The 26,771-nt window shown below is 36.0% G+C and overlaps 1 protein-coding gene across 1 annotated transcript in view; it reads left to right on the top strand.

Annotated features, from left to right (window-relative positions):
- Positions 1-13,726, top strand: part of WASL (WASP like actin nucleation promoting factor) — a 30,123-nt gene extending 16,397 nt beyond the window's left edge. The window contains exons 2-11 of the mRNA XM_015822196.1: positions 141-275; positions 836-922; positions 1,286-1,382; positions 3,330-3,353; positions 6,136-6,304; positions 6,948-6,990; positions 7,330-7,483; positions 10,050-10,567; positions 11,651-11,759; positions 12,804-13,726. Coding sequence (XP_015677682.1) covers positions 141-275; positions 836-922; positions 1,286-1,382; positions 3,330-3,353; positions 6,136-6,304; positions 6,948-6,990; positions 7,330-7,483; positions 10,050-10,567; positions 11,651-11,759; positions 12,804-12,865 — 1,398 coding nt within the window. The 3' untranslated portion in view covers positions 12,866-13,726. The remainder of the gene's footprint in view (positions 1-140; positions 276-835; positions 923-1,285; positions 1,383-3,329; positions 3,354-6,135; positions 6,305-6,947; positions 6,991-7,329; positions 7,484-10,049; positions 10,568-11,650; positions 11,760-12,803) is intronic.
- The last annotated feature ends 13,045 nt before the right edge of the window (positions 13,727-26,771 follow it).

Raw genomic sequence — 26,771 nt, 5'->3', positions numbered from 1 at the left:
AAGAAATTGCACCATTATCTGCCTGAAAATACTATTTTCATCAGATGAATTCTGTAAGATTTTATTTGTGACTAATGGAGAAGATAATGGAAAGTCAATACCTAAATTTTAACTAAGAATTTTTTAAAAATTTATTTTAGACAATGTGCTCTGTGGTCGTTCAGATATATGCAGCAGAACGTAATGCTATGTGGTCAAAGAAATGCTGTGGTGTAGCTTGCCTTGTAAAAGACAATCCACAAAGGTCCTATTTTATCAGAATATACGATATCAAGGTAAAAACTGTTCCTTTGCCATATTTAGTTTATATTTTATTGTTTATATCCTACGAAAATGTTGAGTCTTAGGCAGTTGCATATAATTACAAATTGTTTAAATATTAATTGCTAAAGCAATATGGATAAAGAGAACTATGCATAAAGCAAGCACTTTTGTTTTTCATATTCTGTTCTATTGCAGATATTGTTTTCTTGCTGAAAGTACAAACAGCTTAGTTTTTTGCATTTACAACTTTAGAAAAAAAATCTGGCCTGTTTGGACTGGTACATGTTCTATTTTTGAATTTTGTCCATATTTGTTTTAATAGTCTCTGAGACAGTACAAGTTTATATGAGAATTGTAGCACATTTTCAGATTTATACTGCAAAAGTACAGGTTACCAAGAATTTAAGCTAATTTTTAGAATAGAATTTTAATCTGAAAACAAAGTCATCAAAAAGAATATAAATACTTAGAATGTATAAAGGGGAGATATAAATCCATACATATTTGCTTATAATAATTTATTGTCTCAATCTTCTTCCCTTCTCCTTCTGCCCCCTCATCACTCTTGCAGGATGGAAAACAATTGTGGGAACAAGAATTATATAATAACTTTGTATATAATAGTCCTAGAGCATATTTTCATACCTTTGCTGGAGATGTAAGTATTTTCAGGAGTTAATTTGGAAAAGTTATTACTTTATGTTAAATCTAATCTCTTAAAGTAACCTATGAAATATTAAGTAATTTTACTTGATGTCTATATTTCTATTGATTATCTTCAAACTTTGTAATGTTCAAATAAAACTGTATGACTGGTTTTTACTTGAAATGTAATTTATGTTTAATGTTATTTTTAGTTAGCTTATAACAGAATAAAAGTATTCCTAATTCCAGACGAGATCAATAATGGGAACAAAATCTGAAGCCTACTTTTTTCAGTGGTTTTTTTGTTTATATAGTTGCTGAAGTGTACATCTTTATTCCCTATCTTAAGTTGATCACAAACATTATTGTTTTTCAGACATGTCAGGTGGGTCTTAATTTTGCTAATGAAGAAGAAGCTAAAAAATTCCAAAAGACAATAACAGACCTACTTGGACGACGGCAGAGAAAATCTGGTACTTATATAGTTTTTCAGTGCTTGTTTATCTTGTTTGTAGTTCTAGCTTATAATAGAAAACCTTTGGCCTGTGGTCATGCCCAATTAATCTGTGCCCTCCCTACTTTGCTTTATAACAGTTCGGCTTGAACAAGTTTTCAATTAATGGAGTCTGTCCAATACAGGTAATCCCTGAGTTATGACAGTTCACTTAGTGACCATTCAAAGTTACGTGATAACCCCCCCAAGTATTTATGACACAATCCCGAAACTATGAATGTTGCAGCACCACGGCAGCCATTCACCCTTATGAACGACCGCAGAGGCACTGCAACATTCATCCTGCCTATCCCCCCCCCCCGCTCTCCACAATTGCTTCTCCCCTCCCATCCTGCTGCACTAGGTCACTTATCTTGCAAAGATCTGTCTCCTCTCTGCCGTGGTTTCTTTGACGATTTCGCTTCCAGCATCTGATTGGCTTGCAAACATTTTTCGCGTGCCAAGAGTGAAATATTGGGCACCATGATCTCGCAGGACTTCAGGCCATGGGATCATGGCACTCAGAAGTTTCCAGTCTCCAGACAAAATGTTGTGGCTCCGTCCGGTGGGTCCCTCTCATCAGAGGAGGAAGGCTCTGAACATGAAGGAGAGGAGATGGCTAGGCCTCCCTCTCCAGGCCCTTCCCCTCTGGTGCAGCCTTCGGTGCCTTCCGACAGCGAGGAGTTTGGCCAGGAGCCCGGTGTTTCTGGGATTGGCCAGGAGCCCGGTGTTTCTGGGATTGGCCANTTACACTACTGGATATCGTTCTGATTACAGAAAGTTTTCCACGAGTCTTCTAGCATAAATGTTTTAATATGAATTCCTGCATGAAGTAGCAGATTGAACTCTGTATTCTAACTGACCTTTTCCAACACTATAATTCCCACAATATAGATTTACTGACAGATAAAGATTTTAGAATGAAAAATGATATAATAAGGGACAGAGCATCCTGTTTTTGTTCCCTTATTATATCAAGATGTATTTTTCTTTCTTTCTTTTTTTACGAATGATGAGATAAACCATGTCAGAGTTGCTTCAGAATGTAGGTGGGAGATAACTTGTTTTGTTCCACTGGGGTGGGGTACTAAATTACTGCACATTTATTTATTTATTTTAAAAAAAGGTTTAAATGCATTTTACTGAGGATGAGTTGCCTTTCAGTGAAATAGAAAATAAGTTTAAAATCCATCTTAAATTTTATTTTGTTCAAATTAAGAACTCAGGTGTAGTAGTTTAAAAAGAGTGCATTGTTGTGGTCCTTTTGGATATAATTTGCATAAGTGGTGGAGGAGTTAGTGCATATCCTTTTTATAATATATTTGAAATTTTTGAAGTTTTAGATAAAATACTTGCACACTTATTCTTAAATATGTAACTTCTGTAGGTCTAACATTTTAATTGTTAAAAATCTTACTGCACAATATAACACATTGCTTCTCTTTAATATGGTACAATGTATGGTATGTACACATTTGTGAACTATAAATCTAAAAATTCATATATATTTTAAATGAGGTAATTATAGGAATGCTACACTTTCGATTACTCTTTTTATTTACTTGTCTAGAATTGTATACATTCAGTTGTATTGTTTTTGTAGAATAGAAACAATGGATCAGCAAACTGTCCAGAATTACTAAAATATTGAGAGAAATTTGGGAAAAAAATGTCACTTCTTGACAGCAAGTTGTCTGTGTGTTTCTCTCACTTTTTTTTTTTTTACTGTCATTTACACTGGGAAACTGACTTTTTAAGCTAGTTAATAGTGGTCCTGTAAAGGGATTATCTAGAGGATCTGGAATCATTTACAGGCCATTAGAGATTACTTAAAACCTTTACTAAAATGGATGAAATATTGATTAGTTTTTTTCTTAACTTCATGCATGAATGGAATGATACTCTTGTGTGTTTTACCCCCTAACAGAGAAAAGGAGAGATCTACCAAATGGTAAGGTTTTTATTAATAACTATAACATGATCATCATTGTTACATTACTGCCATCTTTAATGTGCATTTCTGAGAATGATTAGAATGCCCGTATTTTCAGTTGATAATACGAATGCAACAGTGAAAAGTTACAAATTACGATGATTTTAATTTTATTTTTACAATATAAAACATGTATACTACTTGTATGGGAACATACTAAGTCATCTTTAACCTGTGTTAAACATATTAACAATAGATTGTTATAATTCAAAATTCACTGAGAAATTTTAGTTGATAAGTAGGAAAAAAATAAAATATCTGGTTTTGTTTGGTAAGAATAAATTGCATTCTATGTTTACATCTTTTGATGAGATTAAGTAATATAGCATAGTAGGAGAGAAGATTCTTTGTTTTCCAAAAACACTACAGTGTAGCATTTCTGTACATAATACTTTATGCAATAATATCTAGCTCAGGTGTAGGATGAGGGCGAAGGTTCATTGTCCGAGCTTATGGAAGGAGCACATGCCTTCCCCAACAACGGCAGAGCATCAACTCCACTCTTTGAGGACTTGCAAGCTGCTGTTGCCACAGGTCTTTAATACATAGTCCTTTATGCACAGTCTTTTAATACTCAGTTGAAACAAAAGTCTCAAGGTCTATAAAGTAGCATACAACCTTTGCTTTTTTCCAAAAGTTCTGGCAATATTTGGGATGAGGTGCTGTTTCAGTGTGATTGTTCCTCTTCTAGTTGCTACTGAGCTCTTGGCAAACCTCCAAGCTCCAGACAAGATTCCTACCAGTATATGCTGCAGGACTCCTACCAATATATGTGGCTCATCATAGCTTGTGGTCCTGGCAATTGAATGAAATAAGCTTGTAATAGCTGCCAATCTCCAGATGTTGCCCACGCTTCCCTGTAGGCACTTGCTTTCACCTTTCCTGCTATACACACCCCTCTTCCCACTTTCTCTTAGCATTTACTTTTCTAAGCTCAAAAGACTGAGTGGGGTGAGGCTGCCTCTGGAGGTCAGCATGACTTTGAAAATGCCAGTTTTGATCAATTAGCCAGGAAGCTTGAACACTGGCTTGGATGCCTATGAGTATAGTTCTGAGGGGATTTTATTTATTTATTTTATTAATCAAATTTATAAAGCATGAATACTTGAAGGAAGGGGGGGGGGGAGAGATTGTCTGCATGACTGCAGCTACTTTTGAAAAGACCAGATAGCAATCCTAATCTCACTCTCTCACAGTAGAATTAAATTGGTATTGAATGCATTGCAGATAGCCCTTATCTTACCATAGTTTGTTTAATAACTTAAAAAAAATAATTTTTAATTTATTTGTTTCAATTTTATCTTTATAAACAACTCAAGTGGCAGACACTTAATCCTCCTTCCTTCTGCTATTTTCTCAACAACCCTATGAAGTGAGTTGGGCTGAAAAAGGGTGACTGGCTCAGGGTCTCACCCAGTTGGCTTTCGTGGCTAAGGCAGAACTAGAATTCATGTTCTCCTGGTTTCTAGTCTGCTGCTTTGTGACTTATGACCTGTCTCAGACTTACAACTATCACACCATCTCTGTGGTCATGTGATTGCAATTCAGGCATTTGGCAACCGGCTCGCATTTACAATGATTATAGCATTTTGTAGTCACAGGATCACAGTTTGTGACCTTCCCAGCTAGATTCCAAGAAGCAAAATGAAATGGGGAAGCAGGATTAATCCATTTAAGAATTGCAGTGATTCGCTGCATTAAAATTGGATCCTTGTTTTGATGACTCAGTTAACAACCATATCGCTTGGCAACCAAAATGTCAGGCCCAATTTCGTTGTAAGTCAAGAATTACCTATAACCTATAAATTCTTCAGCTTTGTGCTTCCAATGCTGTTGGTAACAACAACAGAAAATACTGTGAATGAAGCATTTATTGGAGTGAAAATGGGGATTTAACAGAATTAGTTTTTATATTCTGGAGTTGTATCATCCATTTTCATTTTTAATGTATGTGATGGATTAGAATCTGATTTATTGTATAAAAGACTACCCCTTTTGAAGAGCAGCTGGGGAATACCCAGGATCTCCAAAACATGATAATTTATGTTTTGGGAAAACTTGAAGATGGAGAAGATATCAACCCAGTGGATATTTGTAACTGCTGTATTGTCAAGTTGTCCAAAGGATGAACTCATAGACATCTTTGATCTTCACTAACTTTTGCCGATGGGAAGGTGCTTCTGTTGTGATGGCAGAGGTTTCTGTGTTGGATACCAACATAGCAGTGTTAGAAGGGGAAATTCCTTATATTTGTGGTATAAACAGCCAGGTTCTAATTAGAGTGGATAGTTTGCTTCTTAACAGACTAAAACTTTCTTTATGTAGGTTATTAATGGATATATTGCAAGTAAACCGTTTGCTTAGTATTCATTCCTAGTAATACATGGATGTAAGTCAAATAAATAGAGTGTCTAATTTCTGGGTGAAACTGCTTAGGATTGCACTCTAAAATAAGTTAGCTATTGTGTGTATTCAAAATCTTTTTATAATGTCTCCATTTTAATCAAACACTCATAAGATTCTTACATTTTTCTCCACTCAAGAAGGATATTGATATCTACTGCTGGAGCAATTGCTAGGTGATTCAAAAACTTTGAAATATATTGTTATGAACCTTTATATATAATATTTCCTTGTTTTGAAACATTCTACAATGCTTTTCAATATTGAAGCCAACAGATTATCAAAAGAAAGAAAAATCAATTCAAATCAAGCATACAGTCTAGTTGTATTCTTACAGGTCCAAGTCTGCCAATGGCAACTGTTGACATCAAAAATCCAGAAATCACTACTAATAGGTTTTATGGTTCACAAGTCAACAATATCTCCTATACCAAAGAGAAGAAAAAAGGAAAAGCAAAAAAGAAAAAATTGACAAAGGCAGATATTGGAACTCCAAGCAACTTCCAGTAAGAATGCCTGTTTAATTTGTTAACATTTTAATTTTACAAAAGAAAAAAAGCTCCACAGATGTGTTTCTTTGCATCTCAGTACAAAAATCAATCATAATCCTACCTGCACAGCAAGAGTTCCTTGTATTAAGTGTCCTATAATAATTACCCTTCAATGCTCCATTTAAAAATCAAAGCCTTGATGGCTTATGTAGTTAAATGAAAAAGTGTTAGTATAAGAAAATACAATATTGAATCCACAGAAAGAAAGAGGAACAAAGAAGGATGGTGAACTCTAATAGAACACAAAACCAGTACAATATTAAATTATATATCTTTCTTTAAAAGCTATTCTATGTATGGTGCTTCCCTTCCTTCAGTTGAGAGTCTCAGCATTTGCTAATTTTAGGATGAATGGGATGAATATCTAGATGATAGTATCTGATAAATTTATGATTTGATTACTCCTGTCACAGAAAAGTCTAAGCCATTTTGGAATCTGTAGAAAATTAATAAGTATAGAATCCATTTCATTATTATTTTAACATTTTCTATTTTTTTCTCAGATCAGTGAAATAATTGTAACAACTGTTTATCTGCTTGCCAGTCTTAACCTCATGTATCTAAAGTATTTTTTTTCTCCTTATTTCCTTCTTATCAGACACATTGGCCATGTTGGCTGGGACCCAAACACAGGTTTTGATGTAAGTAAGCATGGTGAAGATTTACGTTAATCTTTTAACATATAAAGCTTAATTTCTCTGACTACTGATTCATTAGATGGACATCCTGTTGTTCTAAAGCAAAAATAGAAAAGTAGTTCAACTGTGATCCGTGTATTTGGGTTGCAGTCTTCAACAATTTAACCCAAATTTATTTATTTCTCAATTTAAAAAACAAAACAGAAATTCACGTGTCTCAGAGATTTCAGCATTGTTTACTTACTTTAGTAGAATTCAGTATTTCAGACATTTTTATACAAATTATGTCACATTTAGTCACAACAATGGATTTGCAATTAACTATGATAAAATTTCCTGTAGGTTAACAATTTGGATCCAGAATTGAAAAACCTATTTGATATGTGTGGAATTTCAGAGGCTCAGCTGAAAGACAAAGAAACTTCCAAGGCTATATATGATTTTATTGAAAAAACAGGAGGAGTAGAAGCAATTAAAAATGAATTGCGTAGACAAGGTGAGCCTTCTTATATTCATGCAGACTATTGATTATGCTTTTTAATCTCTAAATAATATTTAGAATATTTAAATAGGGTAATTTAAAAAGTGCTCTCTAGATTTAAAAATCTATTTGCAATTTGTTAAAATATAGTTATAGTACTACGTCATATTTGCAAATATATCACATTATACTACAGAGGATATTTTCTATTATTTGAGCCACAATCTCTGTAGCCTATAACATATTTCTACAATTCATTTCAACAAACATTTTGATATTTCCACAGTGGAATAACAGAGCCAAAAATAAGAATTCAAATTTTAAAATATACCAAGTAATGTATATATCTATATATCTTTGTTGAATTATCACCATCATCATCATCAAATGTCTCTAATGGTGGAATATAATTTTATTGGACAACAAATATTTATAATATTATAGTGCTTAACATTGTATGAGCATTGAATACATGAATACTTTTATCATGCTAGAGTGAGGGTCGTGCAGTGTATTATCAGTCTCATTTGGTTGAATATAAGATATGAGGGAATGTGGTAGCCTTCAGAGAAAGTTAATATATGCTACATTTATAATCTAGGCCCACCACGCTGCAGTGGTATGTATGAATTTAGTCTTTTTAATTTTCATATACCTTTTTACTTAATAGGAAGACAATCCCCCCAATAATTAACTATGAATTAATAGAGTATACATGTGTGTGTGTGTGTGTGTGTGTGTGTGTGTGTGTGTGTGTGTGTGAGAGAGAGAGAGAGAGAGAGAGAGAGAGAGAGAGAGAGAGAGAGAATTACCTTATATTTTCTGAGAAGTATAGAATACCCTGTCAAAATAAGTGGTGGCTGCATTCATCACTGTTATGAAGGGTGAATGTCTTTGAACATTAACTAGATGGAAGGGAAGATTTCCAGTTACCTTTCCCCCTTTTTCATGTCAGCCCAGTCTCTCTTATCCCATAGCCACATTAGTTGCTATTTTTTCACATTTTGGATGGAAGGAAAGAAGAAAAGCTAGTTTGTATATGACCTTTTGTATTCCTGTGTGAAAGAAAATGATTGATGCATCCACTTGGAATCCAGTTTGTTTTATAAATGGAATACCTTTTTCAGGGACAATTGGCTTGGATTAATTGACGGTCTGGGGTCCCTCCCTAGTCCCCCCCCCCAATTTTGGCTTTTTTTAAAGTGTGGGTTTTGATAACACATTTATCATCTATCTATCTATCTATCTAGGTAGGTAGGTAGGTAGGTAGGTAGGTAGGTAGATAGATAGATAGATAGATAGATAGATAGATAGATAGATAGATAGATAGATAGATAGATAGATAGATAGATGTACTGTATATATATTTGTGTGTGTGTGTGTGTGTGTGTAAAGGTGAGGAAGCATGGTACACAATCTTTTATCTGGATTCATAGGGTTGCCTCCTATCCATTCTTCTTTCAGAGTTGTCTTCCTTTTGGGTAAACGTGGTATTAGCATTTAAGTTTCAGCTATGATTTGTATACATAACTATGCTTTATTGGCACACTCTAATTAATCTTTCTAAGGATACTAACTGACTTATCTCAATATTTCTCCAATTCAATATTTGCAGATTATGTGTAAGACTTGTATAATAAGAAATTATCACTGATTGAATGCTTGTATCTTGAGGTCTTGATTAAACTATCTTGTGTAACTGATTTTTCTTAGTCTAATAGCAAGCCCCTCTACTTACAACGACAATCAATACTAGTCGTAGCTGAATGAAATGCATTTACCAATATGGCTTTGTGACCAAACTGTTCAGTATGTGCTCTGGACCCACTAGTGGTGGGGATTGTGCATAGAACATTGGGTATCAAATATGTGCAAATTTGCTTAGATTTTTCATTATCCGGCTCTCCTGAAATGATATGTACCAAAGAAAATGATAATGAAGCTTCCCATTATGTATTGCATCTTGACTCTGCACTTTGTTGCTTTAACCACTTGGAGTTTTCTGCACATCTTACCCAAATTGATCTATATATATCACTTTAGCTTCCAAGTTATGGTAATTTACTGGATCTATCTTTGAGCTATAGTGGAACATAGTTCTAATGCTTCAGTTGATCATTTTATGGGACTGGAGATTGACTGATGTGTATTTTGCCTTTTGTTTTAAATTTTAATATGTTTTACATTTTTTCAGAATAACAAATGGGTACCGGTAATACTAGATAGAATTTTTTTTAAACAAATAAGCAAACATCTCCATAGATAAAAACATTTGTAACAGAATGTAACATTTAAATAAAAATATTGCCCATTGAATATATTTATTAGATATTAAAATTAAAGTTCATATTATAATTGGGAGAAATAGTATTATCATCTGCTCTTTTTAACTGATTGCAACAATAAGTGTAAGTGGCAGAAAGTTAAACACAATTTAAGAGAATCTTCAGGGAGTATGTGAAGTATGGATGAATGCTTTTTAAGATAATTGGTATTTTGAATAGCATCGGTCTTGGCTTCAGAGAGCTATCTCATAGTGAATAAATACTTTTCTGTGTCTTTGGATTGTTTTTGGTTTCAGCTCCACCACCACCTCCACCATCTAGAGGTGGTCCACCTCCTCCTCCACCACCACCACCACCACCACATAGCTCAGCCCCCCCTCCTCCTCCTGCTAGGGGAAGAGGAGCTCCTCCCCCACCACCTTCAAGAGCTCCAATAACAGCACCCCCTCCCCCACCTCCTTCTAGACCTGGTACTACAGTGCCACCACCTCCACCAAATAGGATATATCCTCCTCCTCCACCAGTTCATACTTCTGCTCCCCCTGCCCCCCCTCCTCCTCCTCCTCCATCATCAGGTGGTTCTTCTGGACCTCCACCACCACCACCTCCCCCTCCTGGTCCTCCTCCTCCACCTGGTCTTCCATTAGAGGTTGACCAACAATTTCCAGCTCCTTCAACAAATAAAACAGCTCTTTTAGATCAAATAAGAGAAGGTGCCCAATTAAAAAAAGTAGAACAAAACAGTCGTCCAGTCTCCTGTACCGGAAGAGATGCACTACTTGATCAAATACGACAAGGTATACAGCTGAAGTCGGTGAGTATCATTCTTTCTGGCTTCAAATTTCTAGATTATTTTTAAAGCCATTTTCCTCTATAGGTAGCCCTCGACTTACAGTAGCAATTGGGACTGGAATTTCCATCACTAAACAGTGTGGTTGCAAAGCACAACTGCATCACTTAGCATCAGCAATCCTGCGGTCCACAGTTGTTAGGCAAAACAACTTCCTGCAGGCTTCCCACAAGAAGTGGGGAAGTCAGCAGAAAGTTGTAAGTCCTAGTCTGACAGACAGGTAAATGGCTCTTGCTCTGTACGTGTGTGTGTGTGGTTGTGGTTTTGTGTGTGTGTGTGAGAGGGGGGGAGAGAGGGATGTGGCTCAGGGAGGCTGCAGGCAGATGCAAGGGGTTTACAAGTTTTTGAAATGTGCTTATTGGTTATTATTTCCAAATTATTAGACAACAATCAAATGCCTCTAAATTAAACTAATAGTGAAAGAAAATGGTAAGATATTTCAGGGAATATTTCCACAAAGAGAACAAAATCATCTTATATACTATAACTTCTGCAAATATATTTGAATAATAATTAAATGAATTTACCAAAGAAGTAGAGTTGTCCTTTCTGTGCTCCAGATGAACCAGGAAACAAGGCAATTTAGTTCTTATGTTTTGAGGTTCATTGTTCATCTTCGCCTGTTCAACTGATCTTTTCTCTAGTTCTTTTTAAGAGAGCTTAATTTTTTCAAAGAAGGTTCATTTTGGAGCTTTTTTCAAGGTTGCTTATTTTTAATTTTTGCTTTATGTACAAAAATCTGCACCCTCAAATATCAAAAACTATTACCTTGGAACTCTAAAATATAGTTGATTTTAAATATTTAAAGCTTTTATCAGCCTGTTTTTTAAGAACATCTAATATTTTACCACCTGTTCCACCTTAGGCATAAAATCTCTCCCCCCCCCTTCTTTCACCCTCTTGATGTATTGATAAAAGTAATGAAGAAAGGATATATATATATATATATATATATAAATAAATAAATAAATAAATAGGCTTCTGAAAAAATATGAATGTTTACTAAGTGCTGTTGCATTCATTCTTATATATTTAATATTGCTTAAGGTATCTGATGGCCAAGAGACTGTATCAGCTACATCTGCACCTACGTCAGGTATTGTGGGTGCACTAATGGAAGTTATGCAGAAAAGGAGCAAAGCCATTCATTCTTCAGGTAGGTCAGGAAATCAACATTTCTAACCCTAACCATCAAGTAGGAAAAAACTTTTTATCTTTTATCTTTGCAGCACTGCTAGATGCTCAGCATCTTCAGAGGCAATTTCTAATCTGTTTTATTCCCTTTGGGAAGTTTCATGAAAGGGGTAACCTTTTAGCTTTGGCCATTAAAATCCACGTAGCTGAATGTTTAAAGAGATGGTTCTTTCTTTAGTGCATGACAAAGTTCTGGCTTTTGGAGATCCCAGCAATAATAGGTCTCCAAGCTAAACAGTCAAACAAAGGCTTAACCATTTTGATTAGTTTTGCTCTGTCACCTCGAAGGAAGGAAGGAAGGAAAAAAAGAAAAGAAAGAATCAGAGGACTTTCTGTTTTTGAAATGAGAATAAAACATTGCATAAGAGGAAATGAAAAGAGAAATGATGACTCGGGAAATAGGTTTCCTTTTCTTGAGTAACCTGTTGGCTGGAAATCATTAATTGGATTGACAAATGATTAAAAGATACTCATAAATCTAATGAGCTCAGACTCCGGCTTTGGATATGATTTTCAATGCATGAGTACTTAGCCAAACATTAAAATTTAATTAAGATTATCTCCTTTTTATATAATGAATAATTTTATCACTTTAGCAGTCAGATTAACTGGGTGACCCTTTTTAACAACAAATGCAAACTTCTCTTTTTCACAATCAAACTGAGAAAACGCTTCTAAAACCGGAATCCTATAATTTGATAAATTAAACTTAAATTCAATTGTTAGCTTTTTCTTCCTCCAACAAGTTGATGGAGTGTCACTGAAGGAGCAGAGCAATCCTGAACCCAAAACAACTTGTTCATTAAGGCCTTCACTTACAAATTAGAAGTCAGGTTTGTACTTTGAATGTGTGATTGTTTCATCTAACACTTAGATTCTAATTTGCATAGACGTTTATATTTTATGGTAAAATGCTGGTTAATTGATAACCAGCATAATTTTACCAATATTTGTCTTTACTAAGACTTTTAAGTTTTCTTTCCAAATAATATTTTTCTATCAACAGATGAAGATGAGGATGAAGATGATGAAGAAGACTTTGAAGATGATGATGAGTGGGATGACTGATCAATATATTATATCGTATATATATTTTTACGGTGAAATACTAAACTACTTTCTGTCTATGGATTCTGTAAAATTATCATGTAAATGTTTTACCAATTTACTGTATATTTTTGTTGCCTTTTGCTTTTTTATTAATCTGTGCAATACCTCATTTAATCTGTAAAGGTTTGTCATCCTATACAAGGTTACTCCCTTCTAATTATGTAAAAGTTTACATCAGATGCCTAGTGTACATGTGAATACTTTCCATTCCATCAATAAGGGAGTTTTAATGTAATCTGTGAGATTGACAAACACACCTTAAATGTATTTAGTTATAATTGCAAGAAGGAAAACACTATTTTCATACCCTACTTTTTCTGTATCTAGATTTTCTTATTAAAACCTAATATAGCACTACATACTTTAAGCAATGCAGCTCTTAGTTTTAGCTTCTTCATCTGGGAAACTAAGCTTCATGGATGAGGCTGATAAAATGATGAGCATTTCAACACTACCATTCAGATTTAGTCTTCAACCTGTAAAGCAATCACTAGAAAAATTAAGTGGTCATGAAAATTTTCCCTGATCTGGAGCATTGTTGCCTATATCAGAGCTTTGATACCTGAATACTGAATTTAAGAATAGTCTGTTTGGTCAATAAATCTGATAGAAACCACCTTTGTGACTTTTCCCAACTGTCGTTCATGACAAAGAGGAGTCTACATTTTTTGGCAACTGCTGCAGTCATTATTTATTTTTATATAAGGTTTTTTACTGAAGGGCTGTAGTTGATGTTTGCTTTGAATAATAATGGTTGTAAATTAATTTTTTTTAAATGTAGGGCATTGGTATGCTAATAAATGAACTTAAGTAGTGTAACTCTGCAGTTTTCATGGATTGCGGGACATGTCAACACAGTTAGACACTGGATCCTATAACTAAAATAAATAGAGATGGAGCCTTAAACCCATACCTTATTGATTGTGACAACACTAGATGATAGAAACTGTTGCTAAAAGGCCAATGAACATCTTGCTGATGTTTCTATTTTTCTGAACTTGGTCTCTATTTGTGTTATCCAGATCAGTGGGTGGGCACTCTTTCATCAAATACAGTATTTCTCACAGGCTCCTATGGTTATTCAAGCATGTGGGTCAGTGTTGCCTTGTTTCCTTTTGACTCTAAATTGCTAGACTTCAAAGCAAGAGTAAACAGAGCTGATTGAACTCTTTATCTTTTGCTTTGAGGGGGAGAGGTTCACTACTACAAGGTTTATAAGCCACTTTTTTATATATACCAAATTTGCACATTGCAGTATTTCACTAGAAATAAGGGATGTGGTCTTAAAAGTTGGGTGGTCCTGCACTTGGAATTGCATTCCAATATATGATGGGAAAATTTGAGTTTTCATTTTAATTTTTCATCTTTACTAGGAGACTTAATATTTGGACTATTGCTTATTTTTCATGCAGTATTGCATTTAAGATAAGCTTTATCAATGCTAATACTCTACTAGCAGTAAGAATACACTTAATAAATGCAGAAGGTTTCAAGTGAAACATACTTGGAGTACAATTAATCCCTGCTTGCTTCCTTCTTCATTTTTCTTCTGTTCAGGACATATTGGATAGAATTATCTTTATTGAAATCCAGTGTTGGCCTGATCTTAGCAGGCTGGACCTGCATGATTTGGCCTGGATGTTTAATGCAGTTATAATGTATGTCTAGTATTTGGCTTTTTACTTCTGTAAGAAGGATGGGATTTAAACAGTATGCTGATGAAAGAAGATGTGGTAAGCAGAAGTTAAACTATTCCAAAGGGAATAACTAATTTGACGCAAACAACTTGGAAAGGAACATTTTCAAAGTATCTTCATTTCAGTTGTATCTCTGGCGCTATTTTGTGCTAGAACAACTTTTCAGTTAGGATTGCTGCTAGTGGGCTTGAGAATTGTGAGTATGTAATGATGCTATGGAGGTGGGTTAAGAAGTTATGCACATGAGAGAAAATATTAGTGGCCTGCAGTACAGCCAGTAGGCTTTCCTCTCTAGTTTCATAGAGGACATTTAAAGAGTTGATATTGCTCAATTGGTCTCCAGCAATATTATTTGTAAATTAAGCACATGTTTCTAAAGTTAGAAGAGTTTGAAAAGAGATACTATTTTGAGGATACTTATGTAATCCATTAATCATTTACCCAATAATTTTTCCCTCTATAGAAAGTATATCTACGTTATTGCACAAACATTCAACTGTTTTGCTTTCAGTAGCATATTGTATGATTTTAATTTAAAGCATGAACGCAGTTACAATTAGATTTAAGGTCACAGCTGCATGTTTCTACTTTCCTGCTCTTGATGTGGGCAGGAGGCAATGTTTCTTGTCATTGAATCACTACTGCTAACTCTTGCAACCAGGGCAGCCTTTTGCATCAGTTAAATTGACCGTCCGCATAGCCTTGCCAAGTAGCGAATGAGCCTAAGGACTGTCTCTGAACATTGCGCTTAGACAATAGCATCTAGTGACTTGTACTCTGAAAACATCTCAATCATTCAGTTTTCCATTTCATCAGATTGAACTTCTTGGTATGTGAATTTCCTTTTGGGCTCTTCTTTTTCCTCTTCTTTGGAAATGTACAGTGAATAGGATGTTGCACTGGTGGCAATTCATCATGAAGCATAATAAAATTAATTTGTCTCAGTATAATAGTATGGTGTGACTTTTATGACTTCGCTTAAGGGTGGTTTGAAATCTGTTGTGTTGCTCAAAAATTGTTCCAGATATTTCCTTAAATTGGCTTCAACAAATAACTTACATATGTCTATAGCATTATAATGGGCTAATTAAGATGACTGAAAACATATAAATGCTCTGACACTTCTTCCTAATGTTTCCCAAGGGAAAACACTTTTTCAGTAGGACACTTCTGCTCCCCATTCTCACTCTAGGACCATTGCCATTGGATGCCCGATAAGATGACCTTTATTGTCATTTTTTTCCTGTGAACATACTGGCACTCTTTAAAAAATGAAATTCTGTGGAAAGGATCTTAATTATTGTTTCATAGTAAATAAAATTGTGTTTATAGCATGCCAGGGGAATAATTATAATACTAATTCACTGAATAATAGTAATGATAATAGAAATGCCAGATTATTGAACTAGAATTCTCAGAATCTTAAATTAGTTGTACTGATTTAGAATTCTGGAGGCTGAAAGCCAATGCATACAAAGTATTATCAATTGAAGAAGACGGTAGGCCTTAAACCAGTGATTCTTAAATGTGGGGGGGGGGGTAATTAGAGTGAGACACAGGGGTCTCACTCTCCCTTCACCACTTTTCTGAACAACAGCAGAATAGAGGCCATCAAGTTATTGGGGGGGGGGGGCTTCATTCCAAACAGTAAAGTTTGGAACCTAACTGAATATTTCTTCCAAATATGCCATTGCAATCTGCAATTACTATAATTAATAGCAGGTGGTTTTTTCAAGAGTAGAATGATCAGCTGAAATAGGATTAAAAAGAATTACATGCTGCAGAGTTCCGCTAAAACTGATTAAATTCAAATCCTAACTATTAAATAGAAATATTTAAAGAGTTTCAAAATCTGTTATCCTTAATATAGTTCAGTATACAGTATTGAAATTATTTTCTTGTAATGACTTGTGTGCCAGTTGTGCCTGTTTTTGGATCAGCAGGTCCTGCCTACAGTCACTCATATCCTAATACTTTTAGATGAGATTGCTGCAATATACTCTACATGGGGTGGTCCGGGCAGTTATGTGTGCTCCCAGAACAGCCTTTGTTACACCTCTGTTCCATGAGCTGCACTGTTTGCCAGTTTGCTTCTGGGTCCAATTCATGGTGCTGGTTTTAACCTTTAAAGCTCTTTATGGGATGCGGCTAGGCTACTAAGGAACTGTCTCTCCTGATTTACCTCAGCCTGCCCCATTAGAAAAGGCATGCTGCAAGTACCATCAGCTAATAATCTACATTTGGTGAGTCCCAGTGCCTTTTCTGCTTTAGCCCTGCCTTATAGAACATCCTTCCCCTCACAATTAGATTGGTCCCATCCCTTTTGATATTCGGAAAAGCCATGAAGACCTGGATATATGACTAAGCCTGGCGCTCCAGGAACTGTAGTGAACTGGAAACTTGTATAGATTGCTTCATTATTAAGGGACCATTTTATTCTCCCTTCACCTGTGGTTTGTATTTTTGGTTTTTATATTATTATGGTTTTTATATTTGTATTTGTTGTTTATATTTTCTATTCTATTTATTGTACACCGCCCAAAGTCATCTTTGGTGAGATAGGCAGCCATACAAATTTAATGGAAACTTTGAGTGGAAAAATATTTTTTCTCCTTGGTCCTCTTCACTGTGATATACAAACAGCACATACCGCAGAAATTTTGAGGAATCAAACGAGCATTAACTCCATGAAGAATGCATGGGCGTGTATGCAGATAGTCCTTATTTTGGATCACAATTTGCACAAGAATTTCGGTTGTTAAGCAAGGCAATTATTAAGTTGCACCTGATTTTGTAATCTTTTATGTCATGGTTGTTAAGCAAATCATATGGTCATTAAGTGAATCCAGCTTCCTCCATTGACTAGCTGGGAAAGTTGCAAATGATGATCACATGACCTTGGGACGCCGCATCCTTCATAAACATGGTTGCCAAGTGTCCAAATTTTGATCATCGGGATGCTGAAATAATCATGAGAGGACCGATTAGAAGTCCCTTGTTTCAATACTGTTGTAACTTCAAATGGTTGTTAAATGAATGGTTGTAAGTCAGAGACTACCTCTATATCTCGTATTTTTCATAGCATACAACTTGGAGAATGATTTGACAACACAAATTACCTTGCTTAATATCAACTTTTAGAAGTACAGTATTTATTTCAAAAGAACATTGGAATGGTAAATGGGAGGAAATGTAGGAAAAATAATAAAAGTTCCTTCATTTTAAACTTGAGGAACTACAAGAATTTTGCAGTATTCCTTTTATTTCTGTAAATGAAAGTAGTAATTGTGTCTGTTTCTTCACTGCAGGTTACATGAACAACTTACAGAATGCTGCGTAGAGTTGCTTATTTTCTATTCCTTTTTCTTTTGAATGTACTTCTGGTGACTACCTTAACTTTGTATTGATTAATAGACTACTTTGGGAGTCATTCCAGTTGGAAAAGCACAGAAAAAAAGCTGTAAAGCTAATATATTAGAAGCCAAAATGAATTAGTATCCTGGCCTGCCTGTTAATGTTTTCTGTAAAATGAATACAATAATTATTTGGAATGTAAAAATTGCTGATCTGCAAGTTACTGATAGTTTGCAAGATTTGGTTGCAGTTTATTTTCTAGTGTTATTGCCATATACTGTGAACTCCACGTAGGCATCAAGAAGGGCATCTGGCCAGTAAACTCTCAGCTCTACCCATTAATTAAGCTTTATCCGTCAAATTAAGGGACCACAGGGTCATAAAAAGAAAAATCTCTAGAGTAAAGTAAACTTAGTGTAATTATTTTAAGTATCATCATCTAGCCATTGTCTATACACTGCAGGATGTTTCCAACTATATGGTTCTGAGCTTTTTTTTTTTTTTTTACCAATTTGGCCTGCAATACTTGCTGATATTGTCAATCCATCTTGTTTTAGGTCTCTTTATCCAGTGGGATCCATTCTATGACTGCCTTGGTCCACCTACTACCAGTTCTTCTATGTGACCAGCCCATTTCCATTTCAATTCTTTTACTCTCTTGATAATATCATATACTTTCTTTTTTTCTCTAATTCATGTGCAGGTCTTTCTATCTTGTCTTGTAATGCCAAGCATGTATCTTTCCATGGTTCTGTGCGCCACTCGTAACTTTTGTATCGATTGTGAGGTTAGTGTCCATGTTTCACCTGTATATGTTAGAGCAGGTAGCACACACTGATAGAAAACCTTTTAGGCATAGGAAGAGGTTTTTGAAAATTATGCTTAGCTTGCCAAGTGCCTGACAACCCCATTTAATATGCCATTCAATTTCCTTTATTGTATCATTTTCCATTGGGATCCATTGGCCAAGGTATACATAGTGGTCTACTACATCTAGTTCTTCTCCAGATATATAAAAAAGTCTTTCTTTAGTGAATTTATTAAACAAAACCTGGCTCTTTTTCGGGTTTATTTTTAAGCCAAATGGTTCTGCTTTGTGCAGCTCTTGTATGTGTCTTTGTAACTCGTCTTTGTAGCTCTTCTGGCTCTTGTGAGAAGAGCTACTACATAGTAGGAGCCATTGATTTTTATTCCATCTTTTGCCCAGTCTAGTTTGCAAAATACTTCTTCAAGGCAGGCTGAGAAAAGGGTAGGTGATATTGTATCGCCTTGTCGGACCCCTAGTTCTATGTTGATTTTCACTTTAAGATCATTAAGGCAAATTGTCACCTTTGTTTTTCATATATTGGTCGTAGTAAGTTTAGGTAAACAGTGTCTACGCCTTGGTTGAGCAATGCATTAATTATTGCTTGCTGGAATACTGAGTCAAATGCCTTTTTGTAGTCAATGAAAGCCATGCACAGAGGCATGGTGCACTCGTCATGCCTTTCAATGACTTGCTGAACAACCATTGTACTATAGCCACTTCTGAGCCCTGCTTGTTCCTTTGGCGGTGCATCATCTAATGTTCTCAATATTCTTTTTGCTATTATCTTGGTGAAAACCTTGTAGATGACTGAAAGAAGGCTGATTGGATGATAGTTCTTTAAAACATCTTGGGTCCGTTTCTTGTGAATAAGAATCACTTCAGCATTTTTCCATGCATTTTTCTTCTCTGAAGCATCTTGAGTATAGTTTTGCCAGTATCTTGTGCAAACTGATCACCAGCTTTCAGCATTTCAGCTGTAACAGTCATTTCCTGAAGCTTTGCCATTTTTTATTGATTTTATGGCACTTGATGCTTCCTCCACTAGGATATCTGGCATTTCTTTTTTTTTGTGGGTATTGTTACTTTTGAGTGATCTTGATCTTTATATAGTTCTGAATAGAATTTTCCAATTTCCTGTCTTGTTCTACACACAGCTATCTTCACATTTTAATGCAAAAACCTTTTTTCTTATATTTGTAAACTTGCATTTTGCTCTATTAATCCCTTTGTTTTCTTCAATTGCCTTTTTCACAAGCTTCACGTTAAACTGACACATTTCTTCTTGGATACATTTTCTTATGGTCTTGCAAAGTTCAACATACTCCAGTTTACTAGTGAAACTTCCGGTATTCTTCATTGTTCATCGTTTTTTCATTAAATCAATAGTTTCATCAGTTTTTTTTAATATTTTAACCAAAGCTTTTCTATTATAAATTCTGGGACTATGACAACATGCTGTTCCTCATCTTGCCAGGTTTCTGCTGTAACCCAAGTCTGCTATTCTCACTCCCTGTGGCAACAGATTGGGCAGGAAAGCCAGGGTGATAATGCCAGCTACCAGCAAGAGACTCGCTCAGATGTGGAGGATTCAATGACACTGATTTACTAGAGGGATTGATGTGACCATCATTTAATATTCCCTGCAGGCTTCTCCAAAGAGAGGTACCAAATTTTAATCCTGGGCAGCTGGTGACAACCTAACCTTATCGGTTGTCTGGCTCTGCTATAGTTCACTCGTATCCTGCAATCCATCAACTGCTCAAGTGGTTTCCCAGACATTTGGCAAAGCGGACAGAAGGGCAAATGCATTTATGCAGAAGAAGAAAATGCTTAGCAGTCTTTGTGAGTTTGTCTGAGGTTATTTTGCAAAATTGTCCAGGGCTGACCTTATCTGGGCTTGGAAGCTAAGCAAGGTTTTGTCTGGTTAGAACGGATGGAAACCTTTGGTTGTGTAGGTTGAACTAAAAAATAGAAAACACATAGACTCACATACATCAGCACAAACTATTTTTGTTGTCGCCCAGAAAATTGCAGTTACGTCAATAAAATCACGGGGACTAAATTTAATATTTTAATTTGATTTTTGTCTCACCTTTATTACTTTATAAGTAACTCAAGGTGGTGAACTTATCCAATAGCCCTTCCTTCTCCTATTTTCTCCACAACAACCATGTGAGATTAAGTTGGGCTGAGGGAGAATGACAGGCTCAAAGTTACTCAGCTGGCTTTCATTCCTAAAGTGGATTAGAACTTAAAACTGTTTCCTGAATTCTTCTCCAGCACTTAATCACTGTACCAAACTGCCTAAGTTATTATATTAGCTAAATAACCACTATACCAAATTGGACAAGTTATGATTATGTTAGGTAAAGCTAGTTATATGTGTGTGTGAGAGAAAATAAGATGGTAACTAGGGCATTGTAATCAAAGCCCTGCCACTTTTTATATGAATGTGCTGTTGACCCAATGGTTATGCTTTGGATCACAGCACTCCAACATAATCCTAGGTAGGGTTTTTTTGTTTTGTTTTTTGGGTTGGGGTTTTTTTTTGGGGGGGGGGGTTCAGTTTAAACACACCAGAGAAGGAGATTAACCCTCAGTGTGGGACTCACTTCAGAATAAGCATTACTTTGTGCTGTAATACTCCATTTTTATTGCTAAGTACGTAAGGCTTTCCTGCTTAAGACCCAAGAACCAATTAGAAGCCATGTTTTCTTGGATTTGGTTTCATCCAACCATGCTTTAAAGTTTATGCAGACAAATTTTAAATGATTTGATCAAGTTATGACCTCTAGAAGTCCTCAGTCAAAGAATGATTTATTCCAAGTAATGTCTAATTTTCAGCATAGATTTCACCACATATCAATGGGCCCAGTTCCTTCTATAAGCATAACCCTGCCAAAATGCAATTTCAATAATGGAGAAGGCAGACATGACCAACAATTACAAGTTACCAACTTCATTAGGGCAGTTCCTTGACTTAGCCAGATTCCTATGATTTCCACTTTTTTCTGCAGTCTTGTTTAATCTTACGGTCTTTTTTATAATACATATCTGCTATCCCATGTACTCACAAGAACATCACCCCAAAGAGATACTACAATAACTATCTTAATTCTTCCATTCTGTTCTACAGATGCATAATTTTGCCAAGAGCTGAGTAACCACTGTCTTTCTGATTGAAATTCCCACCTGAACTAGATCTAAGGGCAATCTAATTTAAACTTCCATTTTCAAAGATAGCTACGTGAGTGGTTCAAGGTTATATAAAATTAAATTGTTTTCAATCAATTTGCTTTGCAGATTCCATCAACATTACCTTTCTTAATGAGGCTTTTTGGCTGCAGATCAAGAGCCCATGAAATTTTCAAAGAAGCCTGAATTGTACAGCTGCAAAAGAACTGCAATTATATATATATATAGCCTTGAAACTATAGGAAAACAATTGAAAACAAGATCCCTTTTCTTGAATCCCCCAACAGACTCTTGTTCCTTTTTTTGCCCACTAGTGAGTTTGGGCCACTTATTTCAGCTACCTGGAATGAATTGTACTTGATATATCTGCAATATTTTTGTAACTGATTGTTCATAAAAATTCGCAAACTTGTTTGTTGGAATTTATCTTCCATTGGACAAAAAAAATTGGATATGAGATTTTATCCGAAGTGGTGAGCAAAAAAAGGAACATAAGACCCCCATTATAATCCTTATTACGTTGTCGAATCAATTTTAATCTCTGCCAGGGTGTGCTTGAACTGTAGCCAGGTTGTCACAGCAGCTGTTATTTGATCATTGCTACAAGTATGACAACTAGCAGCACTGCATAGTCCAAGAACTAGATACAGAATTTAGTAATCTTTGTGCACAATTTTCTATGAACAGCTGTGCTGTCATTTTAGAGGCTAGGAGTTCTTCCAAGAAACACAAGGACAGCTCTTCAGATATGACCTTTCATTTTTATTCTACTCTAGCTAAGGTTCTAATTTTACATCATTGAAAAGAAGAGGGGGAAAAAATCTACTTCATTGCAGTCCTAATGATATAATGCCTTTATCAATCTGGAAACTTTCCCTGTGTTTGAGTAAAAAAGTGGCCAGGAAGATGAACAACAAAGGGACTTGAACTGTCAAATATTTCTGATCTTAGGAGGGTCCCAAGCTCTGAGTACAAATGAAAATGCAACTGGGACAGCAACTGAGAGATCTTCAGTTGCATCATATCTCACATTCTCACACCACACAGTATTAGCAACCAAAAGTAAATATGAAGTAATATTTATTCAATTTATATAGCTGGCCATCTCACATTCATGACTCAAAACTAATACTCTATTTAGTTAATGAAGAATATGTTGGACCAATTGGGAGGTAGTTTATCAGGTTACAGGTAGTCCTCAACTTATGATCAACATTGGGATCAGAATTTCCATTGCTAAGCAATGCAGTCATTGAGTTGTATCCAAATTTTATGACCTTTCCCCCCATAGTTATTAAGCAAATCACCATGTTCTTAATTGAATCACATAGCTGGTAAGTGAATTTGGCTTCCCCCACTGTCTTTGCTTGTTGGAAGCCCTCTGGGAAAATTGCAAATGGTGATCCCATGACTGGAGGACATTGCAGCTGAATTACCTGAACTTTGTGAATCACGTGACCACAGGGATGCTGCAAAAACCATTTAGGTGTGAGGATTTGTCTTTAATCACTTTTTTCAGTGCTGCTATAACTGAAGTGTCATTAAACAAATAGTTATAGTTCAAGTATTCTGAATATTACTATATAATATTACTACATGTAGTAGATTTCAAGCATAGAAGGACTTGCAGATCAATAAAACAAAGGTAGCAAATGGCAGCATGGAGCTAACCTTGGTGGAACTTGCAAAAAGTTAAGCAGGATTGGATCTCACTAGTATTTGGATTAGACACCATCAGAAAAGGCTTACACTTAAAAAAAAATACTTCTGAGGAAGACAATGGCAAACTCCTTCCATATCGCTGCTAAAAAAATCTGCATGAACATGTTAAATTCAACTTGAGGAAAACTTACTATTGTTAAAGGAAGACTAACTAAGCTTCATTGCCCTGATAGTCAAAATCATTAGCTTGACAAATCACATTAGAAATTTTATTAAGGCATTTAAAAATAGACTTTAATATATGTTAGAACAGTACAACTTTTAATCTGTGACTCTACAAGTATAGTCCTTAATAATTTTATTAAAATTTAGTATCCAAAGTACAATACTTTGCATAATGATGGTTAGTAAGATATTTCATGCACATCATATTAATTTAAATTAGATTATGACTTTATGTGGCGAAAAACGCTCATCTTTTCAGGCTGATGTATCTTCTCAGCTGGGACTGTATTTTCTATATAAAATAGGAATTATGACTTATCCAAAGCAACTACTGTGTCATGTGGCACAAGAATATTTTTTCTAAGATAATTACAAGTAGTCCTCACTTACAGACCACAATAGGAACTAGTAATTCCATCACTAAGCAGTGCGGTTGTTAAGCAGGATATCATATGACAGTTGTTTGCAACTTCCTGCTGGCTTAGCCATTGACTTTGCTTGGTGGAAGCTGCTGTGAAGGTTGCAAATGGTGATCATGTGATCATAGGACTCTGAGTCAGTTGACAAGAACGTGACTGTGGGGACACTGTGACAGTTACAACTTCAAGAGCCAGTCATAAATCCCTATTTTCAGTGCTATCTAAGTACAATCACTGAACAAGTATTGCATTGATACACTATGATGAGCAGTAAATTCCTCTGAATACACTTGGACTTAAATGTATAAATAATGTAGGATCAAGCTGATGCTGTTATTCTTTTTGTTTAATCCTGTATCGATAATGCAGTCTAGATAACTATCTGCACTGGATGGATAGAAGAATGAAAGAAAACATAAAAGTGTATTGCAACACGGTATTCTTTAGAAGTTCATATCTTTAAAAACAGAAATGCTTTCAATGTGCTAAACCTTCTAATTGTATGGTACCAACATGCATTTTGTGTTTTTCTACAAATCATACTGATTTTTTTTGTGTGTTTGAGGGTAGAGGCAGAAATTTATTTGTTGTAGCTTTATAGGTCACAAATATGGAAAGAAAAAAGAGATTTAGGGGCTTTGATTGAATTTACAAATACCCTTTTTAGCTTCGTATAATTTTCTCCTGTTCATAGGAATGACTCAAAGAATAATAAGAGGCAGCAGGAGCACCTCTGAAATATTTCCTCCAACCTCATTTGTTTCCAAACTACTGATCACAGAAAAAGCACAGTGAAAGCACATCCTTTTGCAGCCTCTATGCATTTCCAAATTAGTTTTTCTATAATTGCCTGTTACATGCTTAGTTGCATGCTTTTTTCCCACCTCTCCTGAAAATAAAAACAAACAAAAGAATTCAGTCTAGATAGTCCTCATGTTATGACAGCAATTGGTACTGCAGTTTCTGTCATTAAGCAATGCAGTCTTAAAGCATGATGGCATATGACTGCACGGCTTCACAATGGCAATCCCAATAATCCTGGTTGCCATTGTAACTGTGCTGGCCATTAAGAGAGAATCTCCTGTGATTGGAGTCAAGCAGCCCGTGGGAAGAGTTTCGAAGAGGTGGGGGAGTGCTGCAGGCTGGTGGTTCTGTCTGCAAGTGAACAGAGAGGTTCTATGGCAGTGGTTCTCAACCTTTTTAATGCCGCGACCCCAACCGGTCGTAAGTCGAGGAATAAACCGGTCGTAAGTCGAGGAATAAACCGGTCGTAAGTCGAGGACTACCCAACCGGTCGTAAGTCGAGGACTTTCCCTGCCCAGGAGCGCCGTGCATGCGTGGCTCCACCCCCTGCACCGGCCGAGGCGTAGCTGGCAAGCGGCAGAGACAGAGCAAGCCGACCACCAGCTGGCCCAGCCCAAGGGAGGTAAGGCACCCGCCGGAAAAGGGGAAAAAAATGGCGGACAAAAAAAATGGCGGACAGCCTTGCTTGGCCGTGAAATGGTCGATCGACCCCAAATGGGGTCCCGACCCACAGGTTGAGAACCACTGTTCTATGGAATGTCAGATGCCTGGGTTCTTGTACTTCATAGTGAAGCTCCGGGGGGGGAAGGAGTAGGAACAACTTAGAGAAGCAACTTGCAACCTTTCCCTCTGGCTTCCTCATTGACTTTGCTTGTGGGAAGCCAGCAGGGAAAATCACAAATGGAGGTCACATGACTTGCTTGTCATAATCACAAGCCAGGCACCAGAGCACCCAGATCATGATCAAATGACCACAAGTACATTGGGATGACTGGTAGTCTGAGAACTGGTTGTTAGTGCTCCTCATTCAGCAGCATTATAACTTTGAATTATTGGCATATATCCAGTGAGTATACTGGATACTCATCTCATCTTAATGGATGTTCTTTGTCAGTGGCTTCATATAAATATTAAACTGGAGAGGGGAAGCTGCCAAGCACTGTCAAACACGTCATAATGGACAGACCAAAGAGAACTATTGCAAGCATTATGTCTCATAAGCAATCCTCCTAGGCAGCCCAGAAGAGACAATGATATGAAAGGCCACTAAAATCTCATAATTCTCTCTAGGTCAAAGAGAAATAGAAAAATGGTAAAATTAACTTGCTAGTGCAGTTTTATCTAGCACAGTCTACAAAAAAATCACTGGGATGTTTCATCCATGTGTCATCAGTCACTAGATATCCACGATATTCAATCATCCATCTTGTTAATCCCTCTTGTGAAATGAAATTCTTCTTCTTCTTGTGAAACCTGTGCTAATATGACACACAATAATAAGGCTCCACTTGATTGGGGAAATCTTGAATTTTATAGCTGCACACAGAGCATGGCACCAAGCATTTCTAGCCTTTTTCATGTAATGATCATAACACCACACAAATCCTCACCAAATCTTCAGCATAGAAAGATTCTTCTCAGACCATCACTTAGTACTCCTTAACCCATAATACTTTTCACAACAAACCAGGACTAAAATG

The sequence above is a fragment of the Protobothrops mucrosquamatus genome, unplaced genomic scaffold (assembly GCF_001527695.2).
Source record: "Protobothrops mucrosquamatus isolate PMUCROS unplaced genomic scaffold, P.Mucros_1.0 scaffold_172, whole genome shotgun sequence".
Lineage (NCBI taxonomy): Eukaryota > Metazoa > Chordata > Lepidosauria > Squamata > Viperidae > Protobothrops > Protobothrops mucrosquamatus.
Note: the sequence above shows the minus strand (reverse complement) of the source record. Positions and strands in the feature narration are given on the sequence as shown.